The sequence below is a fragment of the Styela clava genome, chromosome 6 (genome assembly GCF_964204865.1).
Source record: "Styela clava chromosome 6, kaStyClav1.hap1.2, whole genome shotgun sequence".
In the NCBI taxonomy this organism is placed as follows: Eukaryota; Metazoa; Chordata; class Ascidiacea; order Stolidobranchia; family Styelidae; genus Styela; species Styela clava.
This window is the reverse complement of record NC_135255.1, coordinates 2,852,471-2,878,833: the sequence shown is the minus strand read 5'-3', so window position 1 is coordinate 2,878,833 and position 26,363 is coordinate 2,852,471. Positions and strand designations below refer to the sequence as shown.

The 26,363-nt window shown below is 35.5% G+C and overlaps 2 protein-coding genes across 2 annotated transcripts; one reads left to right on the top strand and one right to left on the bottom strand.

Annotated features, from left to right (window-relative positions):
* The first annotated feature begins 4,575 nt into the window (after positions 1-4,575).
* On the top strand, positions 4,576-11,651 carry LOC120330823 (stabilizer of axonemal microtubules 4-like). The gene is made up of 11 exons (XM_039397768.2): positions 4,576-4,717; positions 4,880-5,126; positions 5,347-5,503; positions 6,633-6,761; positions 6,908-6,968; positions 7,690-7,802; positions 8,109-8,269; positions 8,508-8,646; positions 9,140-9,291; positions 9,507-9,671; positions 10,401-11,651. The coding sequence occupies exons 2-11, from the start codon at positions 4,903-4,905 to the stop codon at positions 10,516-10,518; spliced, it is 1,419 nt and encodes a 472-aa protein (XP_039253702.1). The 5' UTR covers positions 4,576-4,717; positions 4,880-4,902; the 3' UTR covers positions 10,519-11,651.
* LOC120330821 (uncharacterized) lies at positions 10,689-26,089 on the bottom strand. Its single transcript, XM_039397766.2, has 12 exons — positions 25,879-26,089; positions 25,396-25,569; positions 24,593-24,694; positions 24,242-24,342; positions 15,126-15,263; positions 14,654-14,773; positions 14,212-14,377; positions 13,821-13,923; positions 13,197-13,346; positions 12,436-12,552; positions 11,929-12,038; positions 10,689-11,103 (listed from the first exon to the last, which is right to left on the bottom strand). Exons 1-12 carry the CDS (start codon positions 25,992-25,994, stop codon positions 10,953-10,955), a joined length of 1,548 nt encoding a protein of 515 aa, XP_039253700.1. The 5' UTR covers positions 25,995-26,089; the 3' UTR covers positions 10,689-10,952.
* Positions 26,090-26,363: the final 274 nt, after the last annotated feature.

Here is a 26,363-nt window from a genome sequence, read left to right as displayed (position 1 = left end):
ACACGTCGGTGCGGCGCATTGTGCTAAGCGTTAGGAATACGAGGTGTGGCTAAAAAGAAACGGTACTGACGTCACAGATTGCGCAACACGATTAACCATCGGTAATCAACAGTTTTACAGTGTGGCGTAATATGTGTTCTTTGTTTAACAGCTGTTTTGACACAATATCGCAATTATTTTCCCTTTTTAGCAGCCATAGGTGAATGTGATTAACTGCTTGTTGAAAAAAATTGCTGTGCGAGATCTGATTGAGTTTTTTGGCGATAGGGATTTCAATTGCAGAATGACGATTGAGCAATGAATTAACATTAAATTTTGTGTAAACTACTACTATAAACTTTACTATTTTTTTTTTAATTTTTTCACTTTTAAAATTTATAAACCATCAATTTTATTAAAAAATTATCTAACCCCCTGCCGCTCACAGGTGGACCATTGATATCTAATTCAGTAATTTTAGCGTAGTTAATCACATCGTTACTGCAATTGCAGAATTAAACTAAAGCTGAAAGCTCACATAAACCATATCAGGCATAATGGAAAAAGAGTTATACAACTATTTTTTGGAAACAGAACGTAAACTGACAAATATCACGCAAAACTATAAAAACGAGGCAATGTTTACAACCCTGCTTGAAAATCTGTCTGAGCAGCTGCAGAAACTGCACTTATTTCTTATTGGGTATGGGTAAGAGTTAATGTAACAAACAAGGAAATCGATGCTCCATGAAATCCTAATGTTAAGTAGCTAAGTACAGGTAATAATAAGGCTAATAGGCTATTTTTCAGTTGTTACACACTAAATATTGTATATGATTTTAATAATAGACACCAGAATGGACCTTTCCCCGACCTTTGACCCCCGGAAAATTCTTCCTATACTTGACCATTGCAAAATTTTCAAGGCTATTTTAGGAGTGCTTTTGCGAGTTGGTGCCTGTAAAATGGGGTATGTGTTTCAAACCATCATTATGATTCATCGCACACAACAATCTGTTTTTTGAAAGTACCGGTAAAGAGTTTCAGGCTAGTCTATCACAGCTATTTCTCCACTCATTTTTATTACTGCAATTAAATTAAAACTCCCAGGAAGACAGAGTGATCATTAAATTATCTGATTTTTATTTAAGTTTCCGATACACAACTGAAAACTAACGAATAGAATTCAAAAACGCGAAAACGAAGTAATGTTTACAACCACGCTTGAAAATCTGTCTGAGTGAGAAAAGTGTCTGAGTGGATGCCAAAAGGGGGCATTGTTACGTCACTTTTTGCATCTTGCTGATTGGCCAATGTCACAAAGTAAACAAGGAAGTCGATGCTCGGGGAAAGGTCCATAGACTTGAAAAAAGCCAAAAAAACGCCAAAAAGCCAAACGGAAATTCTGACGCCAAACGCGTTTGAAAAATGCCAAAAATGGCAAATTTGGCGTTAAAAAAGCCAATATGGCAACCCTGCACAGTACAGTTTTTCTCCCCCGTGTAGTGACTAGTGGGTGGTCGGAGTCCAGATCCGACAAAACAGCATTCAAAAAGGGTCAACATAACTATTTATAAACATAAATATATATATATATATACACACATAATATGAACAGGGACACTTTGATCCGCGACATACGCTCGCCACCGCACCGCATTACTTTTGCGTGGGTTCGCAAGTTCGAATTCCATACGGGGATAGTTATGTGCTAGAGCAGGGCTACTCAACTATTTTTATCGAAGGTCCGCAAACAAAACTTCAAAATTATTTGAGTCCGGGTCTTTCCAGAAATGATATTTCGGCATCCTTAAACGAGCTCTTCCTCGACCCACTAATGATTAGTAGGAAATTGAAATTGTTTATTATGGTGTAATAGTTCTTTTCGTATATATTCAAAACTATGAAAGTCATTTTACAATAGGAAATTCAAAAAGTGGGGCTAATGATCCAAAATAAATAATTAGGTGCGGTCCAAATCCAATACTCGAAAGGTCCGCATTCGGACCGCGGTTCGCCAGTTGAGTAGCCCTGTGCTAGAGGATTGCTGGACTTTTCGCTGTCGTAGGGTGGTCCACGTAACCACTGGTCGGTTACGGCTCCCACTACCGTCAAGTCCATGCTTCCAAAAACAAATAACTGGTTAACTGATCCCATACCCGACATTTCTTTTTAAAACCTTTCTCTTTTGACTTGCTCTCTCGATTCGATTTACGTTTTCCAAAGCTAACTTAATTCTAGATTAATCATTTCTTCCCCGACTCTGTTGATTCCATTCATACTTTTTATTTAAACTTTTCTCATTTGGCTTACTCTCTAGATTCGATTTACGTTTTCCAAATTTTTGCCCTGATCATATATAACTCAACCTTAATCATTTGACGTTTTTTTGACGTCATTCAGCTTTAATGGTGTCGCTGACACGATGACTTGATAGTCTTTCGCGGCTCCTCGTTAATTGCAGTCGAAACATTATGTGTCTGTTGTTTTCTTTTGCCTTGATTTACTATGCTTGTGTTGTTCATAATGTTTCTTGCACGACGAAAATAAAAATTATCTGAATCTGGACTTGTAACCGAAAAGGAGGTCGTGGTTTGCCAGATGATTAAGCCGTCTTTTCGACCTCACTCTTCCCCGGAATAAATATGTAAATCCTATCCTATTCTAAATATGTGAATCCTATCCAACCCGACATGGACTGGTAACCGGACGGGAAGCCAAGGCACGCCACATGATTAAGCTGTCTTATCGACTTTCCCTTTCCCCGGCATAAAAAGGTAAATCCTATTCTACAGTCCGTAAAATTAGGTTGCGATGCTTCGAAATTTCAACTTCGTCCGCGATATGACTATTCGTGAAATCAGGGGTAAAATAGTTCGTTTCGGCTTTATTTTTCATGAAGGAAGCAGATGGTGTCGCTAAAGTTTTTTCCCGTGCAGGAAATTATTTTGTAAACATTCAGGCGTCTGTCGCCATTGGAAACACTCTTCAGGGAGGAAAGTGCGCAAAGCGATTGGATTTACATATTTATCCTGGGTGAAAGAAAAGCCGATAAGACAGAGGTCTTAATCATAATTATGGCGAACCACGGGCTCTCGTCCTGTTACCAGTTCATGTCGGGTATGAGGGTTAGTTGGCTAGTTATTTGTTTCAGATGCATGAACTTCATTTTCAGATTTTACCTTTCTAATTCTATGTCGTTTCTTCCATTGTTACGTAGAAATATAGGAAGAAACTGCAATTTTGCTAGCTGTTGTTTCTTATTTTGCTGAATCGAGTTTAGCCCACATGAGTGATTTTTCAGTACCTTCAAAGCAAAATCAGGCAGAGACGAGGGAGAGAATTTTTTAGACCTGCTATTCTTTAGTCTGTTAGTCCTGCATGTTTTCAATTCTTAAAAGGCATAAAGTATACATTACCGATCACACAATTAAGTTTATTTAAAGCCACCATTTTTTTTTGTTCAAGTGCGCAAGGCGTTTTTTCCATGATAATTTGACGCCGCTCGAATAAAAAGTTTGGAAACCGCTGCTCTAGCCTGCGAGCACATGCAAGGTAATCAAAGTTGCGGTCAATCAGAATGAAAATTAAATCCTCAAATCATGGCAAACAATACGGTGAATTATTTATTTGAATGGTCTGTAATGTCAGGGAAACATACATACTTGTTTTCATTTTAAATTGCATGAGAAGTAGGAATTGGAATGTGAAAATTATATTAGGAGTTGAAATGTAAGAATGAGTGATTTTTACAAAATGCCTGTAACGTTTGATCACTGGCTGACACTTGTGATATATAGGCCTATAAATGATAAAACAATTTTTTTGAGGTATATCATAAATGTATTGACATTTACTCACTTATCTATTTATTTGATTTGAAATTCAATTCATCAAATTTAATTTGAAAAATATTAATATAATGACCTTTTCCGATTTTGTAATGGATCACAATATTCACTGGAATTTGAGCATGTAACCATGTATTGATACAAAACAGATGAGTGATGTATAATATTTATTTATCTTATGATAGAACAGCACTTCAACCGCGCAAACTGTTTCATTACAGGCAGCAGAGTCAGGTTCGGATATTGCTACCAGCTTCAAATTGTGAAATTTACAGTGCAATTACATTGCATGATGTACATATCTATAAATACCAATTTAATTAGATTCTGCTTAGAATATTCTCGAGGTGGCCTGTCATTGTTGCCACTTTTATTGGGCTACAAGTCTGCGTGCTGTTTTTATGTTTTGTGATATAATGAAAAAATTTATTTGGCTGTGCCATTGAATTGAAATAATGCATTATTACAGATATATATAAATTGTCCAGTGAAATTAGCTTATAACTTGATGATAACAAATCAGATTTGTTTTTAAATATGTCTACATAACAATTCAGGGATTCCATCATTTTGATTCAAATAAAACACAACTCGTTTGAATTCTTCATCAATGAAACAAACGAAGCATACACTGACTGATTACTGATCTGTAACTCACTTTTAGCCCAGATCTACTCATATTTCAACTGCATTGGGGTTTCATTCTTTGTGTGCTAAAACAGTACAGCATTTTTGAGACAGTCTTTTATTTTGAGGCAGTCATGATTTAGTCAGAATTATTTTAGTGTGTGGATAACATTTTCCTTCAGTATCTACACCATAACCCTTTGTTCAGAATGTACTCAATACAGTGTTTTGGATGAATAAGAGTGATAATGAAGATTGAGGTAATAGAAAGTTCTGAGACTTGCTCACTCTCGAAATTTCAGTTGATATATTCTAATATGACGAATGAATGATGGTTGGGTTGACCTTACTATACTCCCATATATTGAAAATGATATCTTAACAAAATAAAACATTAACATTAATATGTTTATTGTTATCAGTAAGCAAAATAAAATCGAACGAGATGGTGAAGTTAAGGACTGGACCAGGCACATGTCATATAAAATCAAGCCAAGGACCTGATGTGAATAGGCTGCATTTTTACTGCTCTCGATATTCGACTGAATTTGGTCAAGAAAACTTCAAACCAAGAGTCGGTCGTCATGTTGGAACAGGATATTCATCTAATTTCAGACCTCAACTATATTATTCTAGATCACAGGACAATTTTGATAATCCAGTGATGGGGTGAGAACATTAGCTAAAGTAAATAATATTTGTATAAATTATTTATTTGATCTCTATCAAGAATTTCAGTCTAAAATGCACAAAATAGAGATCAGATTAAGCGTTTTTTTTTTAATTTTCATAGGTCATCCTGAATTTTTGTCACCATGGTATGCTCTATCGATATATCACAGCAATGATCAAAATACTGTATATCTTTTATCTGTGTATTTTTTTTTAGGTTTTTGCTGAGTGATAATTATGAAACAATCACAAAACGACATTATCGCTCTGCCAAAGGTTCAGATGGGCGTGATCCATTACCAACAATAAAGATAGGATCATCAGATAGTGGATTTGTTAGAGAACGACCTCTAACAGTTCCAATGTCATTTGAGGTAAAATATTAATTGAAAAATCACACAATAGTTAAGTATGGAAAAGAATGTTTGAATATAGGCATAATATGTTTGAATTTTCAGACATAAAAATGTATACCTTCAGGGTATTTTTTAAGAATGTTAGGCTATATATTTGTATGATCTTCAGTCAAACACACTGAACATACTAACAAAATGTAATTAAGATAATGAGGTTATTTATTTGTTCCTGTTGAAGAGGTAGGGTAGTAAAAAACTCAAGTTATTATTATGAGGCAGTAGCAAGGCAGAGGGAAAATGAGCAGTTTTAAAAAGTGATTTATACTATTATGAATAAAGTGATATATGATAACTATAAAATATCACTTCTATGTCAACTGTGTTTTTCGCAGTTAAAATATGGAAATTGTATGTTTTTTTCTATGTCAAAATGAATATAAAATTACAGTAAGGGTTCCTATGACTGACGAATGCTAGCAAAAATTAGTGCCAAGAACTACTTTCGTAATCAGTAAAGCTAAAAGTCTATTTTCATTTAAGAGTTCTAATATTATATATATCATAAATTTATATACTAATGCCTATTAGATTGACCAATGGCTTTTATTCGTAAAATATACATTATATTCAGTTGATTTTATAGTTCTACTTATTATCAACAGCATTGAAAAGCTTGAAGAAGAATGTGTTTACAAAGTTCAAAACAGCATGAAAAGATTTTTTGAGTTTTCAGATGGTAAATTAAGTTAGATGGTAAATTAGGGTAGTTGTTCAGAAAATTTATAGAGTCAATGACTTCAGGTCTCTGAGAGGCTCTTATCTTTTTAAAAAAGACTAAAGAATGAAAATTGATTGGGATAGGGTTTCAAGACCAATGTAAAATATCATAGGCAACTTTATTTCTATCATGTGGAATAGAATGGAAAAAGGATAGATTTTATCAGATTTTTTTGATATTAAAATAAATTATCTAGGCTATCTATCTATCATCAACAAGTAACCTAGATTGTAGGACCTACACCTGGATAACGTGGTCCCAAGCAGTCAATACTTTAAATCACACGATCATTTTTCAGATGTGACACCCTCAATTTAATATTCAGCTAGTATTTAGAATTGAGCTCACTTATACTCCATTTTTTTCCAGGTTTCTCGAGTTTTGTATGATACAAGAAAATATGGAGGAAGGTCTCTGCCTGGTATTCCTCCCAGACACAAACCCATTTTACATACAATGAAGCGGCATGATCCAACAGAAGAGGAAAACTATTTCCAGGTATGTTCCACATTGACTATCATTGACCAAGAAGCCCTTTCTGTAGTGTATCCAAATCAGCTTGCAACAATGTTTATGAGCTAAGAATTTTGAAAAATTTCACTCTGCTGAACGTTGATTGAAAATACTTCTAATTAACTTTTCAGGGGCCGAAATATATGTCAACTGAAATTCAAGCTAAATTCAGAGGAGTACAAACAGCTCCATGTAAGTTGGGACTTCATATATTGATGTCATTTTTATATAATATTATTGACAGTGCACAGTAATGAGCAGTGATATAGTACATACAGCTTTACCAGCCCATAATACACTACTGGTTCAATAACAGTCAAGCCAATTGGGATACTAATAATTAATTCATTCAGATAGTCACTTCTGATCAATGTTGAACTACTGTAGGTTGTAATCGGGCTATTTCGTGATGAGATTTCGATAATGCTAGTGTGAATAAACTCACTACCCTACTTGCTTGGAATATGGTCAATATCATTCTTGGTTTAAAGGGACCTTGGTGTAATATTTCACTGTAATGATTGTATCGCTGTATTTTACTTGTTAAATATCTCAGCTGTTCATTGTTTTCCCTTCACGAATGTAACCTGTATTGTTTTCATTTAATATTACACTCTTTGTGTCTTACTTTGATCCACGAGTCTCTGCCTCTAGGTCTAGCAGATATTTATATCCACTGATTTTTATTTCATGCACATGAATTGAATCTTTGGCCAATATTGATATTTAAGATTAAAAATAAGCTACGCTTGTTGTGATTACATCATTTAAATGCATCATTAGAGAGATATTTTACAAAATTCATACAATGGAACATGTTCAAACATTTGTTCAGCAGTATATTTTTACAAAATTTTTTTTTGTTGTGTTATATTATGTGTTTATGTTATCTTTTATTTTATTTTCATCTTAGTAAATATTCATCACAAAGATGTTGGTCCACTTGAAGAAACCGGATTTACAGATAATAAGCAGATTGAACCAGTTACATTCACCAATGATGAATATTATGATGGCGATATGCCGGTTTGTTTGATTACATTCCAGTATAAACTAAACTAAATGGTTTCCTTTTAGACAGTGCACAATTTTCGGACCTCCAGAAGTATGCGCACCAAGATGGCACACAAGATTCGTTTTTATGCCCAGCTACTGAAAAGGCTATTTTCTGACTTTAATTGCCTAAATTATGATACACTTATAGCTGTCTTCAAGATATTTTGATTTATATTGTAAAATCTGGCCATCAATCCCTAAAATCATTAGTTACTTGATGCTTCATACATGGTCATGGACTCATATTTACATTGGTTCATCTTTTGTCACAATAAGGTTGTATATCACACATGCCCAACGGAAAAAAGTGTTACGAAAGTGTCCTTCAGAGATTGGCATGATAGTAATGGAAGAGATCCCTTACCTGTTATTGCTGATAGATCTAACAAGGACACAGGATTTATAAGAGAAAAGTCAAGGCACTTGTATACTCACAGGTCAGTTTTACCGTTGTACGAAAGAGTAGTCTTGCTTCACTATCAGACATAATTGGTTGTAATCAGCAATTTTGAATTAGGTTAATAAAAAGAAAAGGAGACAAATTAATCAGAAGTGATATTGCATGCTACTTGTTGAATATGAAATCAGCAGTTACATCCTGAGCAGAAAACAATTTATCTTTGTATAATATGTTGCGAGTTTTTGCTTGCTCTATTTCCTTCATTGTTATTCCAGAATACCTTCTGAAGCTTATTTGAGCCAGAAGAAAGCACCGAGGTTGGTGAATGATAGAATAAAGAAAAACGATCATTCAGAATATTTGAATATGAAGCATCCCCATAACAAGAAATCTGTTACCATTGCCACTTATGAAGTAAGCATTCATCCTACATATTTTTGATGAAACATTGCAAATCTCATATATTCTTTATATTTTGTAATATACTTTTTTTTTATTTCCATTTTTAATATTATTGAATATCTGTAATCATTATAGTACTTTTTGTTATTTGAAAAGGTATGTTTATGTGATTTCTTCGGTTTAAGATACAACTTTCGCCTACCACCAAAATACCTACAGGTTTTACCAAATTCAGAATAAATTCGGTACTTTGTAATGTACTGTAATAAAACAAATTATGACTGTCTGGCAGTTATTTTGGGCATAATTTTCCAGGTGTGATTTTCATACTCTTGATTACGATATTTGATCGCAGTCAGTGAGATGTATGCAGTTTTTCGCATGTCTTCATGCCTGACCAAAATTGAAAGATTACTTATCATAGCTCAAGAATCTATAACTTTCAAATTTTAAAAGTAATTTATTTTTTTCTTTAATGAAAAAATTCATCTGATTTTCCTATTAGGGTAAGCAAAAACCAGACTTGACTGAGACAAAGTTGTTGAACCGTGAAGATCTAGGAGATCAAGAACCCTCTGGACATTCTTTGAATAATTATCGGTATATTGAGTCAAAGAATAATGATACTACAAGATATTTGACCGACTATAATATGAGGTGAGATTGTCTTTATAATGTGAAATAAATCAAACTCCATCACTGCCACTTTTGTAATTAATCAACATAATACAATTAGGGTCTTAGAAGTTGAAAGTATTAGGTTGTATGATTATTCTAGTTTGCAGAGACTCATGAAAGAGGTACAAAATGTGGGCCCAAAGCAAACTTTTGTTTCATCTTAATGTGACATATATCACATCTTTTTAATGTAGGTTTCATAACAAAGAACTCCAAGGTGTAGACAGAGAAGGTTGGGTGATGGGAGGATTGCAACACCCTGAAGATGATGGATATAGACGTGACTTCAAAGTACATACTTTTGGAAAATCTTTAGATGCCAGCGAGAGGATCAGAAGACTGGAACCATATGTTGCAAAGTATATATCAAATTTATTTTTAAGTTCAATATCTTTGATAAACAATTTTTGTGAGTTATCGTCTTCATATTCGACTTACAAAAGATTACATATAATGATTTTTTGTTGAATTTTCATACAATTTTTCGTATTCAAACTTGTGCAAGTGTCTTTGTGACAGTAGTCACATGCTAACCAAAATTGTCAACTAACATAGAACAAGAGAGCTACGCACAAATATATGGACACGTTAGACCAGAGCGAATCAGTCTTTACCGGTACCTATGACGCTACCGGTACCCTCAAAAAAGTTCTGAATTTCCAGTAGCAAGAATTTTGCAGAATCAAAACGTACAGCCAGTCATGACACTGACTAAAATCCGTGTTCCCATGGATAAAAAAATAATACAGCAAAATTTTAGACGAAATATCAAATTTCTTAGAATTCACGCAAAATTTTGAAATAAATAAAAGTAATAGCCTTCTAGCGAAGAAACTAATCTTTAACCACTGAAAATTTCAAAGCAATTGGTCCAGTATTCGAAAAGAAAAGCGATTTTTTAAAAACGTGTCAAAGAACAAGAACAACAACAACAACAACATAATATTGAAACGATCGTTATGGCCACTAAACGTGTCCAAAAATTGAGCTATGTGTCGTCTGTGTCAAATATTTTATGATTCGACTATTTGTGGGAAAACAATTTTATAAAATTCATAAAATTCAACTCAAAATCATTTTCTTCACAGGACGATTCGGTGCAAAGATAAATTTTTCGTTGACTACACACATGAACGTAAAATCCACACTGCAACTGGAAACAATTACCAGAATGCTTTGAGTACAGGGACACTCAAAGTTGCTTAGACTTATACTAAATAGAACTTTCATTATCATACAAACCTACTTGTAAATATTTTGTCCATCACATTTGGGCAATATACTTTACCTGTTACTCTGTATGATTCAACATTTAACTCCATATGCATAGACAAACATTGCCATACAACTTAGTTTTAGAAAATAGACGTAATGCATAATTTTGTAGATGATTTATTGGTTATTTTGCGCATGGATACTTGAATAAAATGCTTCTTTATCTAAATTTCAAAACACAAGAAATCGTTCATATGTGGTACATGGTGAATTATACAATATAACATGATTCTGAATCTTCTCAATAGACATATATAGACTGTTTTCTGATAATCATTGATTAAGTGGGCCTACAGGCATGTTCCACCAATTACCCAGGCGCATAGTTTTTCTTGAAAGTGCAAAATATCATATTAAATCCTGATTTAGCGGAACATGGAAGTGTGATATCCCAGCCATTTGCATTTTCTAACAGGTGGTCGTAAATCTCTCAAATCTGGAACAGTTTCTGGGTGAATTCCGTGATATCTTTTCATTGCAACTGTCTTGTATCGAACTCCAAGTCTATCTGCAATCCTATGATTTTTAGATTGATTAAAATATTAACTTTTTCAAACTTGGCCCTGACAAGGTCATATAACGCAATTTTCACTTTTGACCTATGTGGTGGGATCACATACCCCTTGTGACAAATTTTGGTTGAAGACTAAATATATTGATAAATTTGATGAAGCGAGTGGTTCTAATGTTAAGACTTAAAATATTCATTACCCGTATTTGGGAACACAATTTCACGGGATAACACTGCTATTATGCTGTTGTGCTCTTTCATATATGTAGAAATCAGCCAGTCAGTCTTTTTTAATTTATCTTCATTTTTAAAACATTGAATCGTGTTTGGCCATATATATGATATATAGGCTACTACATCATGCATAATTGATAAAATGGTTTAATCTGTTAAGAATCGATTTGGCAGCAATTTCCTTTTTGGAGACGTTAATAGATTGATAGACTTTTTAGATATTGAAGATGGAGTTGTTTTTATTTTACTGTCATTTTGTCATCATTTAACTAAATTTTATGACGGTTGTTGATTATAAAATAGCTTATTTTCTTGTAAATGTTTTTTCTTATATATTCGGCTATGATGTCTAATCATGAACGAACAATATCGCCCTAAACATAGCTCCTTAAGCTAGCCTACAAATTTTGTTAGTGTCCACAAGGATGTATCAATCAGTTTGATAACACAATTATTCATGAAAGAATCTGCTGTACAAGGATATGCATGTGCGATGTTTATAGGGTAGACTAAATCAACTATGAGCGGAAAGCTTGATTATAATCCGCTTATTACTTGAAGCTTATGACTATGGGCATTATGAAAAGCTGACTAACCTGTCTCCGGAGTAAGACAGCGTTTTGTACAGTGGATCTGGAGGCAATAAAACAGGATGTTCTCTTCTTTCCATGTCATACAAATGTGCATGAATTCCAGGAGGCGCCATCTAAAACAAATACCTCAATACACTGCAATTTTCGAAAGTATAATAATTCAAAAATGGTGTGGTGTGGCTCAACGGGCTAAGCGTTAGGAATACGCTCGCCACCGCACCTCTAATTACTATGCGTGGGTTCGCAGGTTCGAATCCCATGCAGGGATGGTTATGTGCGAGAGGATCGCTGGACCCCTTGCCGTCGTTGGGTGGTTGACGTAACCGCGGGTCGGTTACGGCTTCCTCCACCACCAAGTCCATGCTTCCGAAAACAAACAATATAACCAATCCCATACCCGACTTGGAATGGTAACCGGACGAGAGGCCGTGGTTCGCCATATAGATAAGCCGTCTTATCGGCTTTCCTCTCCCCGGGATAAATATGTAAATCCCATCCTATAATCAATACCCTGTTTGATCTTTCTTCCTCTGCGCCATTTGTCAAGGATTTCAGAAGAAGATATAAAGTTTCTTCAGCTCTGTTTGCCTCCAACATTGCCGCTGTCATTCCACGATTGTTGATTTCCTGCATGTAAAAGAGCTACAACGTCAAAGATCAAATTAACAGTAAATAAGAAATGTTCGCGACTGCCTATCGAAATTGTGGAAATGAATATACATAATGAAATCCGGCAACGGTTTTAGGCAAATAACTTGCACTAATAAAAATAAGTAGTTAAAAGTATTGAAATACACAGTAACTTATGCAATCGCTACAGTACCAAGACAGTGTGCTCACTCCTTAATATATAGAAATAGCCCAAAATTAGTTCAACTAGCTTTTTAAAACTTGGAAACGATATCTGTGTGGTTAGATGGGGCATTTAGTAGCAAACAATAGTGGAACTGCAATATGACACTCCAACTGTGTGTAAAAGGCGCTCATATATTTCTCCCGAATTCATCAGGCTCTGCGATGCCGACATAAGAATCCTCTATAGATTTAAAGGTCTTCTTACATAATATGTTACGCCGTATCGCATTGTAAATATTTTGTGGGAATTTTCCACATTTAGCAAGTTTGACTTCTCTAACACGACTAGGCGCTAAGTCACAATATTGTTGACTTTTGAAGATATCAAAATTACGCTGTATATTTGTAACCACATAGAAAATTCATTTAAAAAACAATCACACTCGTGCACGAAAAAAGCTTTTTTTCATACCAACCTGCTTCCTAGTGTATGCAGGCAGTTTGGGTAGTGTATACAGCGGTGCCGGCGATTTTTCGTAATCTCTATTCCATTTCTTAGCTGTTCGAAGATATCTTGTCTGCAATTCGTTGTGCTTATCTTCAACTAAATTTTTCTTGACCAAGTTCTGAAATTAATTGAATAAATATTAGCAAGCTATATATATATATATACGCAATTTTCACTTTGCTCAAATATTACTTCTATATTCAGTCTAACTATATGTGTACTCCTGCATTTAATTGAATTAGGTTGAACAGGTATAAATTGACCCAAACAAGCCGTAACAATCCGAACAATCTGTAATAGGAAAACCAATAACTACCATAATATTTCATATTCAAAGGTTTTACAGATAACATTGCCGCCACTACTACAATATGTATGTATAAAAAGAAAATATTTCATTATATATGAAAGTGCGTGACAAGAAGATCTAATTTGTTATATTAAAAAATATAATCTTAGATTTGGGGACAGTAAAGAATTGTTTGTGTCGACTCATTTATTCGCAGACGAAAGTTATGGGTATTGCAACACTGTTCGACAACAACGTGTTCCAGCGCCAATGATTATTTCACCCTTTATAAAAACAACTTACTTCGGCAGGATCAGTTTCCGACACTTTTTCCGTTAATTCTTCAACGTTGTCGTTCCTTGCCAAATCTTCATCGAATTCAGTCTCATTTCTTTCTTGCGATATTCTTTAGTAGTAATAGTAATAAAAAAAAACGCAGGCCGAATATATACTTTGGGTTTTCAGTCTTGATTTTCACTTGTGTTACATTATGTCAAATGTTCATTTTTCATAACAACTCTACCATGTTCAAATATTTGTTATAATTAGCAAAAGCGTGTTTTATTGCTGAATACCTATGGGTCAATGGCTGTTACAAATTTAACTAAATATCGGTCTGAATATGTCCGAATGAATTATCTTTGAGTATATTTAGAAGACAATAATGTTAAATTGCTTATTAGGTATTTCTTACTTGTTAGTCTTTTTTTCCTCTAGTTCTTCACTTTCCAGGCACTTTTTACGCAGGAGGCGAAAATCTCGTAAATCATCCAGCGATAAAATGTCACGTTTTTCAACGATCTGTCCAGTAACTGTACTAATGATGTAACGATTTCCTGCTGGCCAGCATGGCCACGACCCTGCGATGACGACATAAAAAGTCCGATTACCTCGCCTTTACTCAGGGATTCCCTTTCGGTTCAGTAATAGTGATTTTGCATTTTGATAAGTTCACGGTTAACCAATGGTAAATACCAAAATTGATTTCGTAAGGTTCTGTATAACGTGGTTTACCTTTCAGCAAAATTTTTCATGCGTTTCAACATACACTTATAAGTATTAACCTTAAGTGATAAACTATTGCGTTTGACATTTATAGACCGTCAGCAATCTTCAATTTTTTTCGGCATATTTACCTAACCCTAAAACCTTTTTCGCAAGAGCTTTCAATGTCTTCGGTATTCGACATGGCTGAGTCAATGGTGGTTCTGAATTCACTTTTTCAATTTGCTCTGGTTTCTCTGTCTTGTTGTAACCTGGAGTAAGTCAGCAGGGATTATAAGCTACCTAACGTTTCCTTGGTAATACGGAATCCGCATAAAACCGCTAGGGGAGATAGAAATGTCATTAAAATGGATACAATTAACAACAAATGATACAATCCTTCTGAACAGCGTTTCACAAGGTGTCTTGATGAAGTTAAACATATAGGCTACGACGGTATGTTTTCAGACCATCCATATTGCAAGCACCAAATAAGTTTTCCCATCGGATAGAAAGCAGTAGTATATAATATGTTATAATATAGTATTTTGAATTCGATTAATCTTTTTTTTGTTGTACTTCGATGATTGAAAAATTTAATGTATTCAGTTTATAAGCTGTAACCTGTTTTATGCGGACTTTCATAGTCTTTCTCATACGATGTCAATTTATATCTATTGCGTATTACTTTTGATACTTCTCGCGATGTGTTTTCACACAATGGTGGTCTCGGAGATAACGTTGATTCATTCATCTGAAATACTAAAATAGAACTCAATTTACGAAATGAATTAAAGACATCACTACATTGATGTGAATATGTAGTTGACCTGTGAGAAACATTTAAAAAATGCATGGGACAACTGACGAATCAAGCTTGTCCGCGTATTTGTCCGTGGCGTCTTTTCACGCCAGTATATATTAACTGTTTCATAGGTTAGTTTGAATTAGATAGTCGTTTTAAGAGTGCTTTAATTTATATCGAACTTAAGAGAATATTATATGCACTTTGCAAATAACAGAAAAGGTAATCCCACAAGGATGATCTATCCTTTGTTAACCTCTAGAACCCGGCAAGCCGGTTTACCGGCTTGTTTGAGTACGCTCTGTGCCCCGGCAAGCCGGTTTACCGGCTTGTTTTTCGTGTCGGAAGGAATCAACTTTATGATCTCGTATCTCAAGAACCACAATGAGTATTTGAATAAATTTTATATTGCATGAAAGCTTGTTATTGGGACTAATCATACTGTAAATATCGGTGCTCTAATATACGATGTTTCAGTAAAATTGGCAATTTGAAAGTGCGTATGAAATTATTGTATGATAACAAATATTTAATATAAAGAATTTCGACCTCTTGCCTATATAGTCACATATGCAATCGACAATATATATGGAGAATTTGAATGTCTTTCTATTGACACTTCCGCAACGTATGTATGACAAACCATTCAAATTTTGTTGCCAAATATGTTTGATATTCTGTAGCTTTGACTGCGTCGCTATACGTCAACCTGACGTTTTTATCGACGTAATGTTTCGTCACGTCACACACGACTTTGCGTAAGTTACGCAAATGCAACTGGGCGTAACGATACACGCAATCACGTAACGGCGAGATGTTATTATTTAAATGTGCGCGGAAAACAATTGATTAACCCGATGTCACTCATTCAAAGTTCGCCTTAGGCTTTGAAATTGACTTCCCGCTCCAGCCCCGATAAACACATACAAAATATGAACCAGATTGTGATTTTATTAAAAAAAATGCGGAACACTCAGGAACATGCAAAAGAAGAAAATGTATAAGTATAAGAAAATATTATGTGGATAAAAGACTGCTATACACTCTAAACCCAATATTGCACTTTGTTATGCCAATCATACCAATGATTATTGGTTTCTTTCCCTATGCATAAGTATTCATCGCAGTATCTGCATTTGAACGTCGTCTTGCATTGTTTGGGCAACTCTTTGTCATTAGCGGCAGGATTGGCCTTTCTTGCAATTTTATAAATTTTGCGGCATACGACGCATCTGTTATTAGTGCTGGCATTTTTCGGTTTATACACATCGTGGCGTACGTTTACTTGAAGTCTTTTCATATCTGTCAATTCCTCATGCTGTTTAACAATCTTGTATTGTTTTTGTCGTTAACATTTTGCTCCCTCCAGCGAGCTCTTCAAACAATTGTTCGAGAAAATTGTGAAAAGTGAATACTCTTTTTCCTCTTATGCTATGAGGCTTCACAAAATTCATTAACACGTACGAGTTGTATGTCGCCCACACAAAAAACTTCATAACCAGTCTTCTCGGCCATTTGTAGTGCCGTCTGCATTTTTGCAGACGAGTCATTTGGTCATTTTTGTCTGTCCCTCCCATGAAGGAATTGTACGCTTTAACCGCTGCTGGACATGTAATATCGACTCTTTTTCGTTGAGCTGGCTCGTATCTTTGGACTTGCGTGTTCGGCGAATCTAAAAATGCCGTTGTAATAAAATATATTGTTTTTTTGTCTTGCCATGCAATGGCACCGACACTTCCGTTGTACAATATGTCCGATTCTCCTTTGCCCATTTCGTTCTTTCGTTTTATAATCATTTTGGGGAAGTGTTTCCTATTGGTCATGGTTGTACCGCATATTCTAGTAACTTTCTGACGCAACAAGTAGTCTGCGAGTCTAACGGATGTGTAAAAACGGTCCATATATATGATGTGATTCTGACCATAAAACGGTTAACGATTTCTTTGTAGCACATAAACCGCGTGGTTATTTGTATTGGTTACCAATGTGTTCCATAGATTTTCGTCTCAGACCAAAGAAAGATATTCGGAAGGTGTCGAATCATAATTTATAAATGCTGGTAAGTTCATAGGTCCCGGAGTTCTTGTCGGTGAAAACATTTCTTCAGTAAATCCTGAAGTATCCCTGATCCAATCCATGGAGTCAAGATCAGTAGCAGAAGGTGGGGTATCTAGTTCTGGCGACGCGTTCGATCTTGATGCATATGATCTTGCTGGAATAAGAGTTGCTCTTTCTGCATTATGAGTTCTCTCAAATATTGATCCATCCAAATCATTCATTATGAGATCATCCTCAAATTCTGACTCAAAATCGTCACTGTCAGGATAGCTACTCTCGTTTAAACCTTCTTCGTCCGAAAAATAGAGATTGGCTAATATATCTTCTGGATAAAATTTCCTTTCAGAAGACATACTGTATAGCTATATATAAAGTAGTACTAAGATTGCAACGTGTTGATAGAGTTCGAAAATCGAATGATACCGAAACAGGTGTAACATGTGTCAGGTGAGTTTCTGGTCCCAGCATGACGTCGTCGCGTTCATCCAAATTTAAAGGATTCCGACAGTGAACGATGAACTTCATAAGTTCGACTTGCTTCGCCTAACATTCGTACAATCTGATATTTTGATCCGAAGAGCAGGCAAGTACCTATTTTGGTTGATATTTAAACAAATACTGATGGACGAATAAAACATTTTCCACGGAACTTTATATGACGATATAAACTTCCCTTCACTTCACCATTACTGCATGCGTTACTCGGTGCGACGTCGGTGCTTAAATCATATCGGGTTAATATCATATCGAAACTCGGCGACCGATGCCCCGCTGAGAACGTCGTCGTGAGAGTTATCTTGCGCATTTTGCCACGCAATACGTTTCGAACGTACGTAATAACATCTTCATGACTTTAGTCACGTGATCGGCTTTTGCGTAGCCACGTAATCAGTGCGTCATGGCCGCTTATCGAAGTTGTTCACCCGACACAATGATACACAATTGAATATTTAAATATAAAATTGGTTATATGGCAGCCACAATAGTAATTCGAATATCAACAAAAAGCTTATAAAAAACTCTTTATGAACATCAATTATTGGCAGTATATTTTGTACCAAAATAACAAAATTTCAAGCCAAAACTCACATACATGCAGAAAAATCACTGTTAGATTAGGGTCAATTTTATTAATTTTGACAAAATGTATTTCAAATTGGAAAATACATTCTGAATGCACGATAAAATTTCCTTTCGATTGAAATGTCACACAACGTGCTACCTAAATTTGATAAAAAGTTATAAGCGTGCCAAATAGCCAATATTTAGAATTATTTTATTGTTCTACCAATACGGCACCGCGAACCCTCAGGGTGAGCGAGTAACTTCGCTCAGAGACGTCAGAGTTCAAGGAGTTAAATTAACTTCAAACAAGCCAAGGTTTGGCTCGAAATTCTTTAAATGGAACTGCTACACAAGTAGTATTCCACAATAATCCTGTGCCGTCACAATTGGTGCGTTTGTTTTTGATATATTTCCTTCAAATAAGGTATTTATATCTTTGTTCTACTATTTTAAAATGAACGTTTGCTTTTCGTATATTACGAACGTATGACACCGTATCTACAACCGACAATTCATATTTCGAGAGTTTCTCCAACTATGGCAAAGAGAGATTAGCCTACTTTTTCAATTACTAGTACTCGAAAATAAATTTAATGTAAATCGACATACTTTTATATTGAGTGATTTAGGTGTAGAAATTTGTATAAAATGCCATAGCTTGAAACAGTCCTAGCTATTTTAAAACAATACCAACCTAATATAAAATGTTTTTCGAGTGCTAAAATCTGCTAAATTATTGACTATTATATCATAAATAACGCTTTTTAACTTGTCTTACGATCATAGACAACCTGGACCTTTACCGGTATCGAGTAGCTAAACAAGCAATTGTATAAACGTAAAGAACCATGTCTATTTTTACGTCATATAAGTGAAACCCTTGATAGCCTCACTGATGCAATACGACATTGCAAATATCCCTTTTATATTCACACCGTAGTTTTGATGATTCTATTTTCTCCGTCAGCGAGGTTCAGACTTTGTATTGTATCACCTGTCGCCCACACGCCCTGCGGGATATCCAGATATCGGCCCTGCCCTAAGCTGAAACTCACATCCTGGTATTCAACCATACTGCGAGTAAAATTCGTAAATAGGGGAAAACATGTTGGGATGATTGTTGGACGTACGTGGGACTCGATTGCGGTGGTATCCAGATATCGGCCCTGCCCTAAGCTGAAACTCACATCCTGGTATCCAACCATACCGTGAGTAAAATTCGTAAATAGGGGAAAACATGTTGGGATGATTGCTGGACGTACGTGGGACTCGATTGCTTGCCCAAAGCGTACAGTATTATTTTACAAGCAGGATACAAAAAAGATACACAGCGAGTGCAAATAAATTTTGTGCGCGCTTTCGATATACACGTACAATGAGAAAATCACGTTATTACTTTTCGGAATTTGTCATTGCAGCGGATAACGCTACAATTACAAGCTAAGGGCGTAGGGTAAGCCAAAGCGAGCATAGTGGGACGTCTAAACAATTTCTGGTAAAACAGATAAGAACATTTGATAGAGCAGAATCAGTGATAATAATAATTGTCAAATAAACGAAGCGAGGCAAGGTTTGGTCGGTCGGATCTTGCACCCCACAGAATTACCCCAGCCTTGGTGATTTGAAAAAAAAAAATATATTAACAAACATTTTCCCAGTCACACCGGAATTATTTGAGCTTCGTCGCATTTGAGTTTAATTACCCGAGATAAAAGTTACAATAAAATTGATTTAGGCAATGTTTCATAGCTTTATTTGCATAACAACACGCGAAAGCATCGGAATGTATGTAGAATATACCATTCTACACAGTCCAATGAACATGATCTACATTGATCCGCGAATCCCGGACATTTGATTGGTTGCTGTATTTCTGAATACGTCAATTTTAATGATAAAATTTCGGTCTTTTTCAAAAGCAACCAACAAAAAGCACTATTTCCAATACTCCTCCTTTGTGTGCCAATCACGGAAGCATTGCTTGCTTTCGCGCACACAAAGGTGAACATTACATTCCATGCATTTCACGGTACTCCTCGAAACCGAGATATCCTTATCCACCAACTGCTTCTTTTTATAGCAAACTGGGCAACGTTTTTGTTGGCTGGTGGATATTGGAAAGTGAGATCCCGCATTGTGCATTCTCGTTACTGATGCTGGTGTCTGACCTGCATGTGCTCGAGGAGCTCTATGGCTCCCAACAAGGGAGGTAACAATATTCATTCTAAACTCCAATTCGGTACATCTATCCCCTGAAAGGTTTTCATAAACTACCTTGGCATTATGTACAGCTACTTCCAGTATGTACGAAAATATTTTGCGATACCATGCCTTTGATCGCCGGGTTAAATTATAGTACTTTCTCATGTGATCCGACAAATCAACACCACCCATATACTTATTGTAGTCTTTGAGCAGAGGCGGACATGGTATTTTTACAAAACCTGATGCACGATGTCTTCCGCCTTTTCTTTTTACAGTCCTCTCAGCATCACCCAAATCGTATTCCGGCTTATGAATAGTGGACAAAAAATAAACCACTTTATTATCTAACCATGATTGTGCAAGCAATTGTCCAGACATCCGCCAGTCGCTTGCACCCCTACGTATCGCTCTTGTCTGCTTCACAACAAGCTCTCTTGGAAAGCTCACAGCACTACTTCTAAAAGTTCCACAAGCATAAATACCTTTTGAAAGTAGGTATTCAAAAAGTTCCGGGCAGGTATAGAAATCATCGACATACAGATGGTGGTGCAAGCCCTCATAGGGATTGATCAAATACTTTACCACTCGTGAGGCCAATCCGGTCTCTGGGCCTGCTGTCGGATCCTTACCGGTATAACTTTGAAGCCTTGACACATATCCTGTGGAGGATTCAACCAACGACCAAATCTTTATTCCGAAACGTGCCTTTTTCGATTTTGAGACTTCCCGAAAACTAATTCGGCCTTTAAAAGGAATCAAAGTTTCGTCAATTGCAATGTCTCTGCTCGGCGTGTAGCAGCTTTCAAACGAGGGCAATATAAGCGACAATAATCCACGAATTTTGAACAACTTGTCTTTTTTCTGATCATCTGATCTACGAGCCAAGGCCTCGTCACAAAAATGAAGATATTTATATATATCACAAAATCGTTTTCTTGGCATTATTTTGTTGAAGCTAGATACATCAAATATCCAATTTTTCTTCTGCCAGTACAGTCTGAGATTTGGAAGACGGATTATTCCCATCGCAATAATCAGACCAATGAAAGCTTTCATTTCTTCCACATTGACAGCTTTCCACTCTTTTTCTTCAGCTTTTTTTTTAACGGACATCACTATAAGAAAAAAGCAAAGCATTTATGTATAAAATATCTAAATGCCTATACAGATTTAAAATAGTCAAGTTTTATTACAAGAATTTATAATTCATCTACCGATTGATATACTGGTATATAATTCGTTCAACAGAATATAAACATTTATTCACAATGATAGCTAGATGAGATGCTCACCATGTATTTTGCAAACAGCGTTGAGATTTGTCATGTCAGCAATGAATTGAAGTACTGTGGAATTGAAAAATTGGAAAAAACAGTCAATAGGAGTAGACGTGTGATTTAGTTGGCAGGCTTTTACTCCTTGTTGGCCGCCAAATTGCTTGATTGATCTTTTCTCAAAAGATTTTGTCCAGTTGTACATCGAACTCTTGTTATAAGAAACCACGAAGCGACGCCTCTTGGCACTGGGGGATGTATTCCATGCTTCATGCGCTTGATGGTTTTGAATCCGTGAAGATCCTGATGGTATGCTTGATGCTTCTGTAGAAATTAAGTAGTGTATTTTCTTAAAGGATGGCTTCGATTAAATAAAAAGTACAACATCAGGTTAGCTTTAAAATCACAACATAAAGTGCCCATCTTACCAAATTAGACTTTGATATGTGAAAAGTATCATACAGCTAAGCACATAAAATGTTGATTAATATTTTTTAATATTTTCATACAACAATACAATAGTATGCATCCAGTGTACACAGAGAAATAGTTTTCAACGGGAGCAATCCAGCATGGTGTGTTCGTGTAAAATCAAATAAACTATAAGAGAAAAAAATTAGACATATCAAGTAGACTATTTTTTCATTGCAATAACATCATTAAGGATGTTGTATGTCTGTATGTGTTCAAACAGATTGAAAAATTAAGCGATTAATAAGCCTATCTTTGCTGCCATTGAATCTGTCAATTATAGGCTAGAGCCCAATAGCACTATCAGAAGAACACAGCTGCACAAAGGGTATTGAATGGATAATGTCATACCGATTTGCAATTAATTTTTGCTAGATTGGCTTTTGAAAACTCACATCTATTGAACTAATCGGACTTTTTTATGCGAACACTGAGCGCACAAACACCAAATTTTCCAAAAAATGATTCTAGAATTACATTTAAAAAAGTTTCCGGCGATATAGGTACCGGTACCATACCATGACTCAGTAACTCCTGAACTCACATTTGAGCAATAGGAATAATAGAATCAATTGTGGAAATAATTGCACAAAATTTGAATAAATACAAACCTTCTTCATCTTCATCATACTCCAGATCTTCTGACTCCTCTTCCTGTTCAGATAGATCTGACTCTGCTAAGTCGTCATTATCGGAATCACTATCAGGAACAAATTCCTCTTTCTGTATATGCCAAAGAACATCTTCCCTTTCGGCTACCTGCAGTTCTGCTACCTCGTAAGCGTAAGGCATGTAAGGTGCTGACATGGCAGTTGACTGGATGTCACAATCTAGTCTTCAAAGCAACTCTATTAATACGAGATATGTCGACGCTGAAAGGACTCTCTCCCTTCTACGCACTACCAGTACCAGTACCGGCACAAATAAAATCAATATCAACCATCGACTGGTAGCTTCTCCTTCGAAGTTAAAAGAAGCGTACAGAATACACCGAAGCGTTCATTCACAATTTCGCGGAAATGGGTGCGATGAAAAAGGGAATTTTGACTTTTCTGTTTTTTTTCTTAATTAATGGAGTAGGTTTTTTGTTGTTGATAAATTTATTTGAGCCATTCATACAATCTCTTTCGAAGACATATGTATATATAATATCTATCGGTTTCATATCCAGTGCGAAAATATTGGCCTAAAATCTTGAATTTCATTAGTTTTCATGCAATTACTATATGGCACCAAACATATTTGAATGCGATTTCATTAGGATATAAAAACGAACATTCTCTATTTCCACTGCTGTCACTATACCCACTATCAAAACATTCAGTCATATCACTCTTTACAATAAATGGACCGTAATTGATCGACCTCAGTTTTTGTCCGAAAGTGGAGCCATGATGTATGACCGTTCTCCGTTTTTATGCGACAAGACGTTTTCACCGCTTGTTGGAATATTAGTTAAGCAGACCATATTTTTAACAGTCAGGAAAAAAGTAATATCTTTTAAGATAACAAGCATCCTATACTCTCATTCTTAAAGGGACGTTGTCAATCCGACAATTGCTCAAATTGTACGAATGATCTACAAATAACACTTTATTATATTAATATGTCATTAGTTACCGCTCTATTCCACGAAGCCACAATTAAGCATGTAGTGATGTATCTGACACTTTTTTGGTTACAACTAATTTTGTCGTTAGTAGCAAAATATTTACCTCCCACCCTTACGTAAATTAAAAAACCTTTCCTATAAAATCTGGGGGCATTCTGAATGCATATTATAACATTTCAATAGCTGCTAACGCAACATGTAGGCTATATTCGTTATATTGGTTCGTTGATAAGTAGCATAGCCCATCTACCTTCGTATTCCTCAAGAGTGCTCAGTGGAAACATTGCAGTGCGGCAAATATGGGATGAATAACTTGGCTCTTGTACAAAATCACTATCTTCTTTCATTTTTCTGTAATCAACGTATAGTAATTAGGAAGATGAAATTGTAGAAGGTGGTTTCAATTCTAATACAATCAAATTCACATTTCATGAACGTTTCTTTCAATGGTAGACATTGTGGCTTAACACAATATATTCAAAGCAAAGTCAAGTAGCCGATATAAATGGTATTATACAAACGTTGTTTTAAGGAACCATAACAATTATTTCATTTTAAAAGTTATTGTACTGTTTCAAAAAAAGCGAGCGAACGTACTCACCCTATTTCTTTCATCGACACCGGTGGATCAATAAATTGATCGTTTTGACGACAATTACTTCTCAGCAAAGTAGTGATGGAATGAGGTTGAACCACACTGTGGCTACAAGGGAGAAGACCGTTGGAAAGAAATAATGTCAATGTAATGGCAATAGCATCTTTTAGTTATATAATACCGTACCGTAATTATTAATTACATCACACACCAACAATCTTTTATAGTAATACCGCACAGACTGGATTGGAAACGATTGGAGTTCATTCATGGGTTAAATGTCATAATATGAAAGAAGGCACGTAAAGTTATTTTATGCACAATGAAGATAAGACATCCGAATCTTCAATTTTTTGAGATTTAATTTACTGGAAAATAAAATTGTATTCAGCAATATTACGGCAATAGTACTTGAATAAACCAAAAATACCGCTCGATTTTAAATTTATTTCAGGTAAAAAATAGTTTTGGAGATTTTAATACATTGAAAAAAAATGACTGTAGCTTGTTATCTTATTTCGAGGGGAAAATTGAAGGTATTCAAAAGTATGGATTTTTGTTTATTATGTGAGGTCAATATAGCATAATGAGTAAGACCGTGTTGGATACAATGGCTTCAGGAAATATGCACATCTAAGAAATGTATCTTTCTTCACGTGCTGGAGTTTAGTGTGTTGACTATGAAATGCCAAAACTAATGAATATTTTGGTTTCACTGCGATGTATACGTAGTTTTCTGCATATATATATATATATTTAAAAAGGAAGCGCCTCGTACTTTTAATTTTCTTGCCGTATACATAACTTACATAACTTTGCTCAATCCTGAAATATAATGTCGGTGACTTCTGGGAAAGTCAAGTTTTTTCGGTGGCATCGGAACATATTTGCATACAGTATGTTGTCCTATTCCTCCATAATCCCCCGCATACGCACCCCAATCTTCCCGTACACGGTTGCTACACGTTCCGCCGAATATGATACTGAAACGAAAAGACAAAACATTTTACAGTTACGCAAAAAAAAACTGAACAAAACAGAACGTGCCCAAAGAATAATTTGATTTATCATTTAAAGCTAAAATATCCGAATTAATATGTATGAAGTTATTTTACTTGGTAGCCCTGGCTCTGATGACATGGCTTATTTGATATGCGGTTGGCGCCAAAAGTGCATGAAATGAATTATTCGAATAATATTCAGAACAGCTAGATGATTGGTATTCCTTTTACAATTCCTATTTTATTTGGTTGTTGCTTCAAGGTAGAATGGTAGATTGAATTCTTACTTACTTCGTCATTGGCACCGTTTCTCTGTAAGGTGAGCGCAAAGGCGACAATAGATTTGTACTAAGATATGTTGGAGAAAACTGGAATCCTACCGAGCGTGAGTTCATCCCTTCTGCCATCTTTAGATCAAATTTGAAGTTGCTATCCTATTCTTTCCACTAGCCCTACTTCCTATCCCTACTTGACTAACCAATAAACTAACGATTTAAACAAAATAGCCATTCGAATATTCCGGGGGAATTGTTGAAGAAAACCGCAGCCTTATGACGTCATAAATCGTTTCATTAAATCGAATACGGTTGCTGGTATACAAACAAGTTTCACAAAAGATTTCTAATGAGAGAGAGAGAGAGATTTATTATTTCGTCAACCAGAAAACAAGCAATGGTACAATCAAATATATACACAATATGCAAGTCAATTCGGTACAGACTGGAGGGAACGATACGACCATAAGATCATCAAAGTCAGCTCCTCCTAAATCCACT

Excerpts from the sequence above, each read along its gene's own strand:
- LOC120330823 (XM_039397768.2), top strand. The coding sequence starts at position 4,903 with ATGGTGAAGTTAAGGACTGGACCAGGCACATGTCATATAAAATCAAGC. Across the intron at positions 6,969-7,689 it reads AGGAGTACAAACAGCTCCAT|TAAATATTCATCACAAAGAT; the intron begins GTAAGTTGGGAC and ends TTTTCATCTTAG. Across the intron at positions 9,672-10,400 it reads CTGGAACCATATGTTGCAAA|GACGATTCGGTGCAAAGATA; the intron begins GTATATATCAAA and ends TTTTCTTCACAG.
- LOC120330821 (XM_039397766.2), bottom strand. The coding sequence starts at position 25,994 with ATGGCAGAAGGGATGAACTCACGCTCGGTAGGATTCCAGTTTTCTCCA. Across the intron at positions 13,924-14,211 it reads GAGGAAAAAAAGACTAACAA|AATATCGCAAGAAAGAAATG; the intron begins GTAAGAAATACC and ends TTACTACTAAAG. Across the intron at positions 11,104-11,928 it reads CTGTCTTACTCCGGAGACAG|GATTGCAGATAGACTTGGAG; the intron begins GTTAGTCAGCTT and ends TAAAAATCATAG.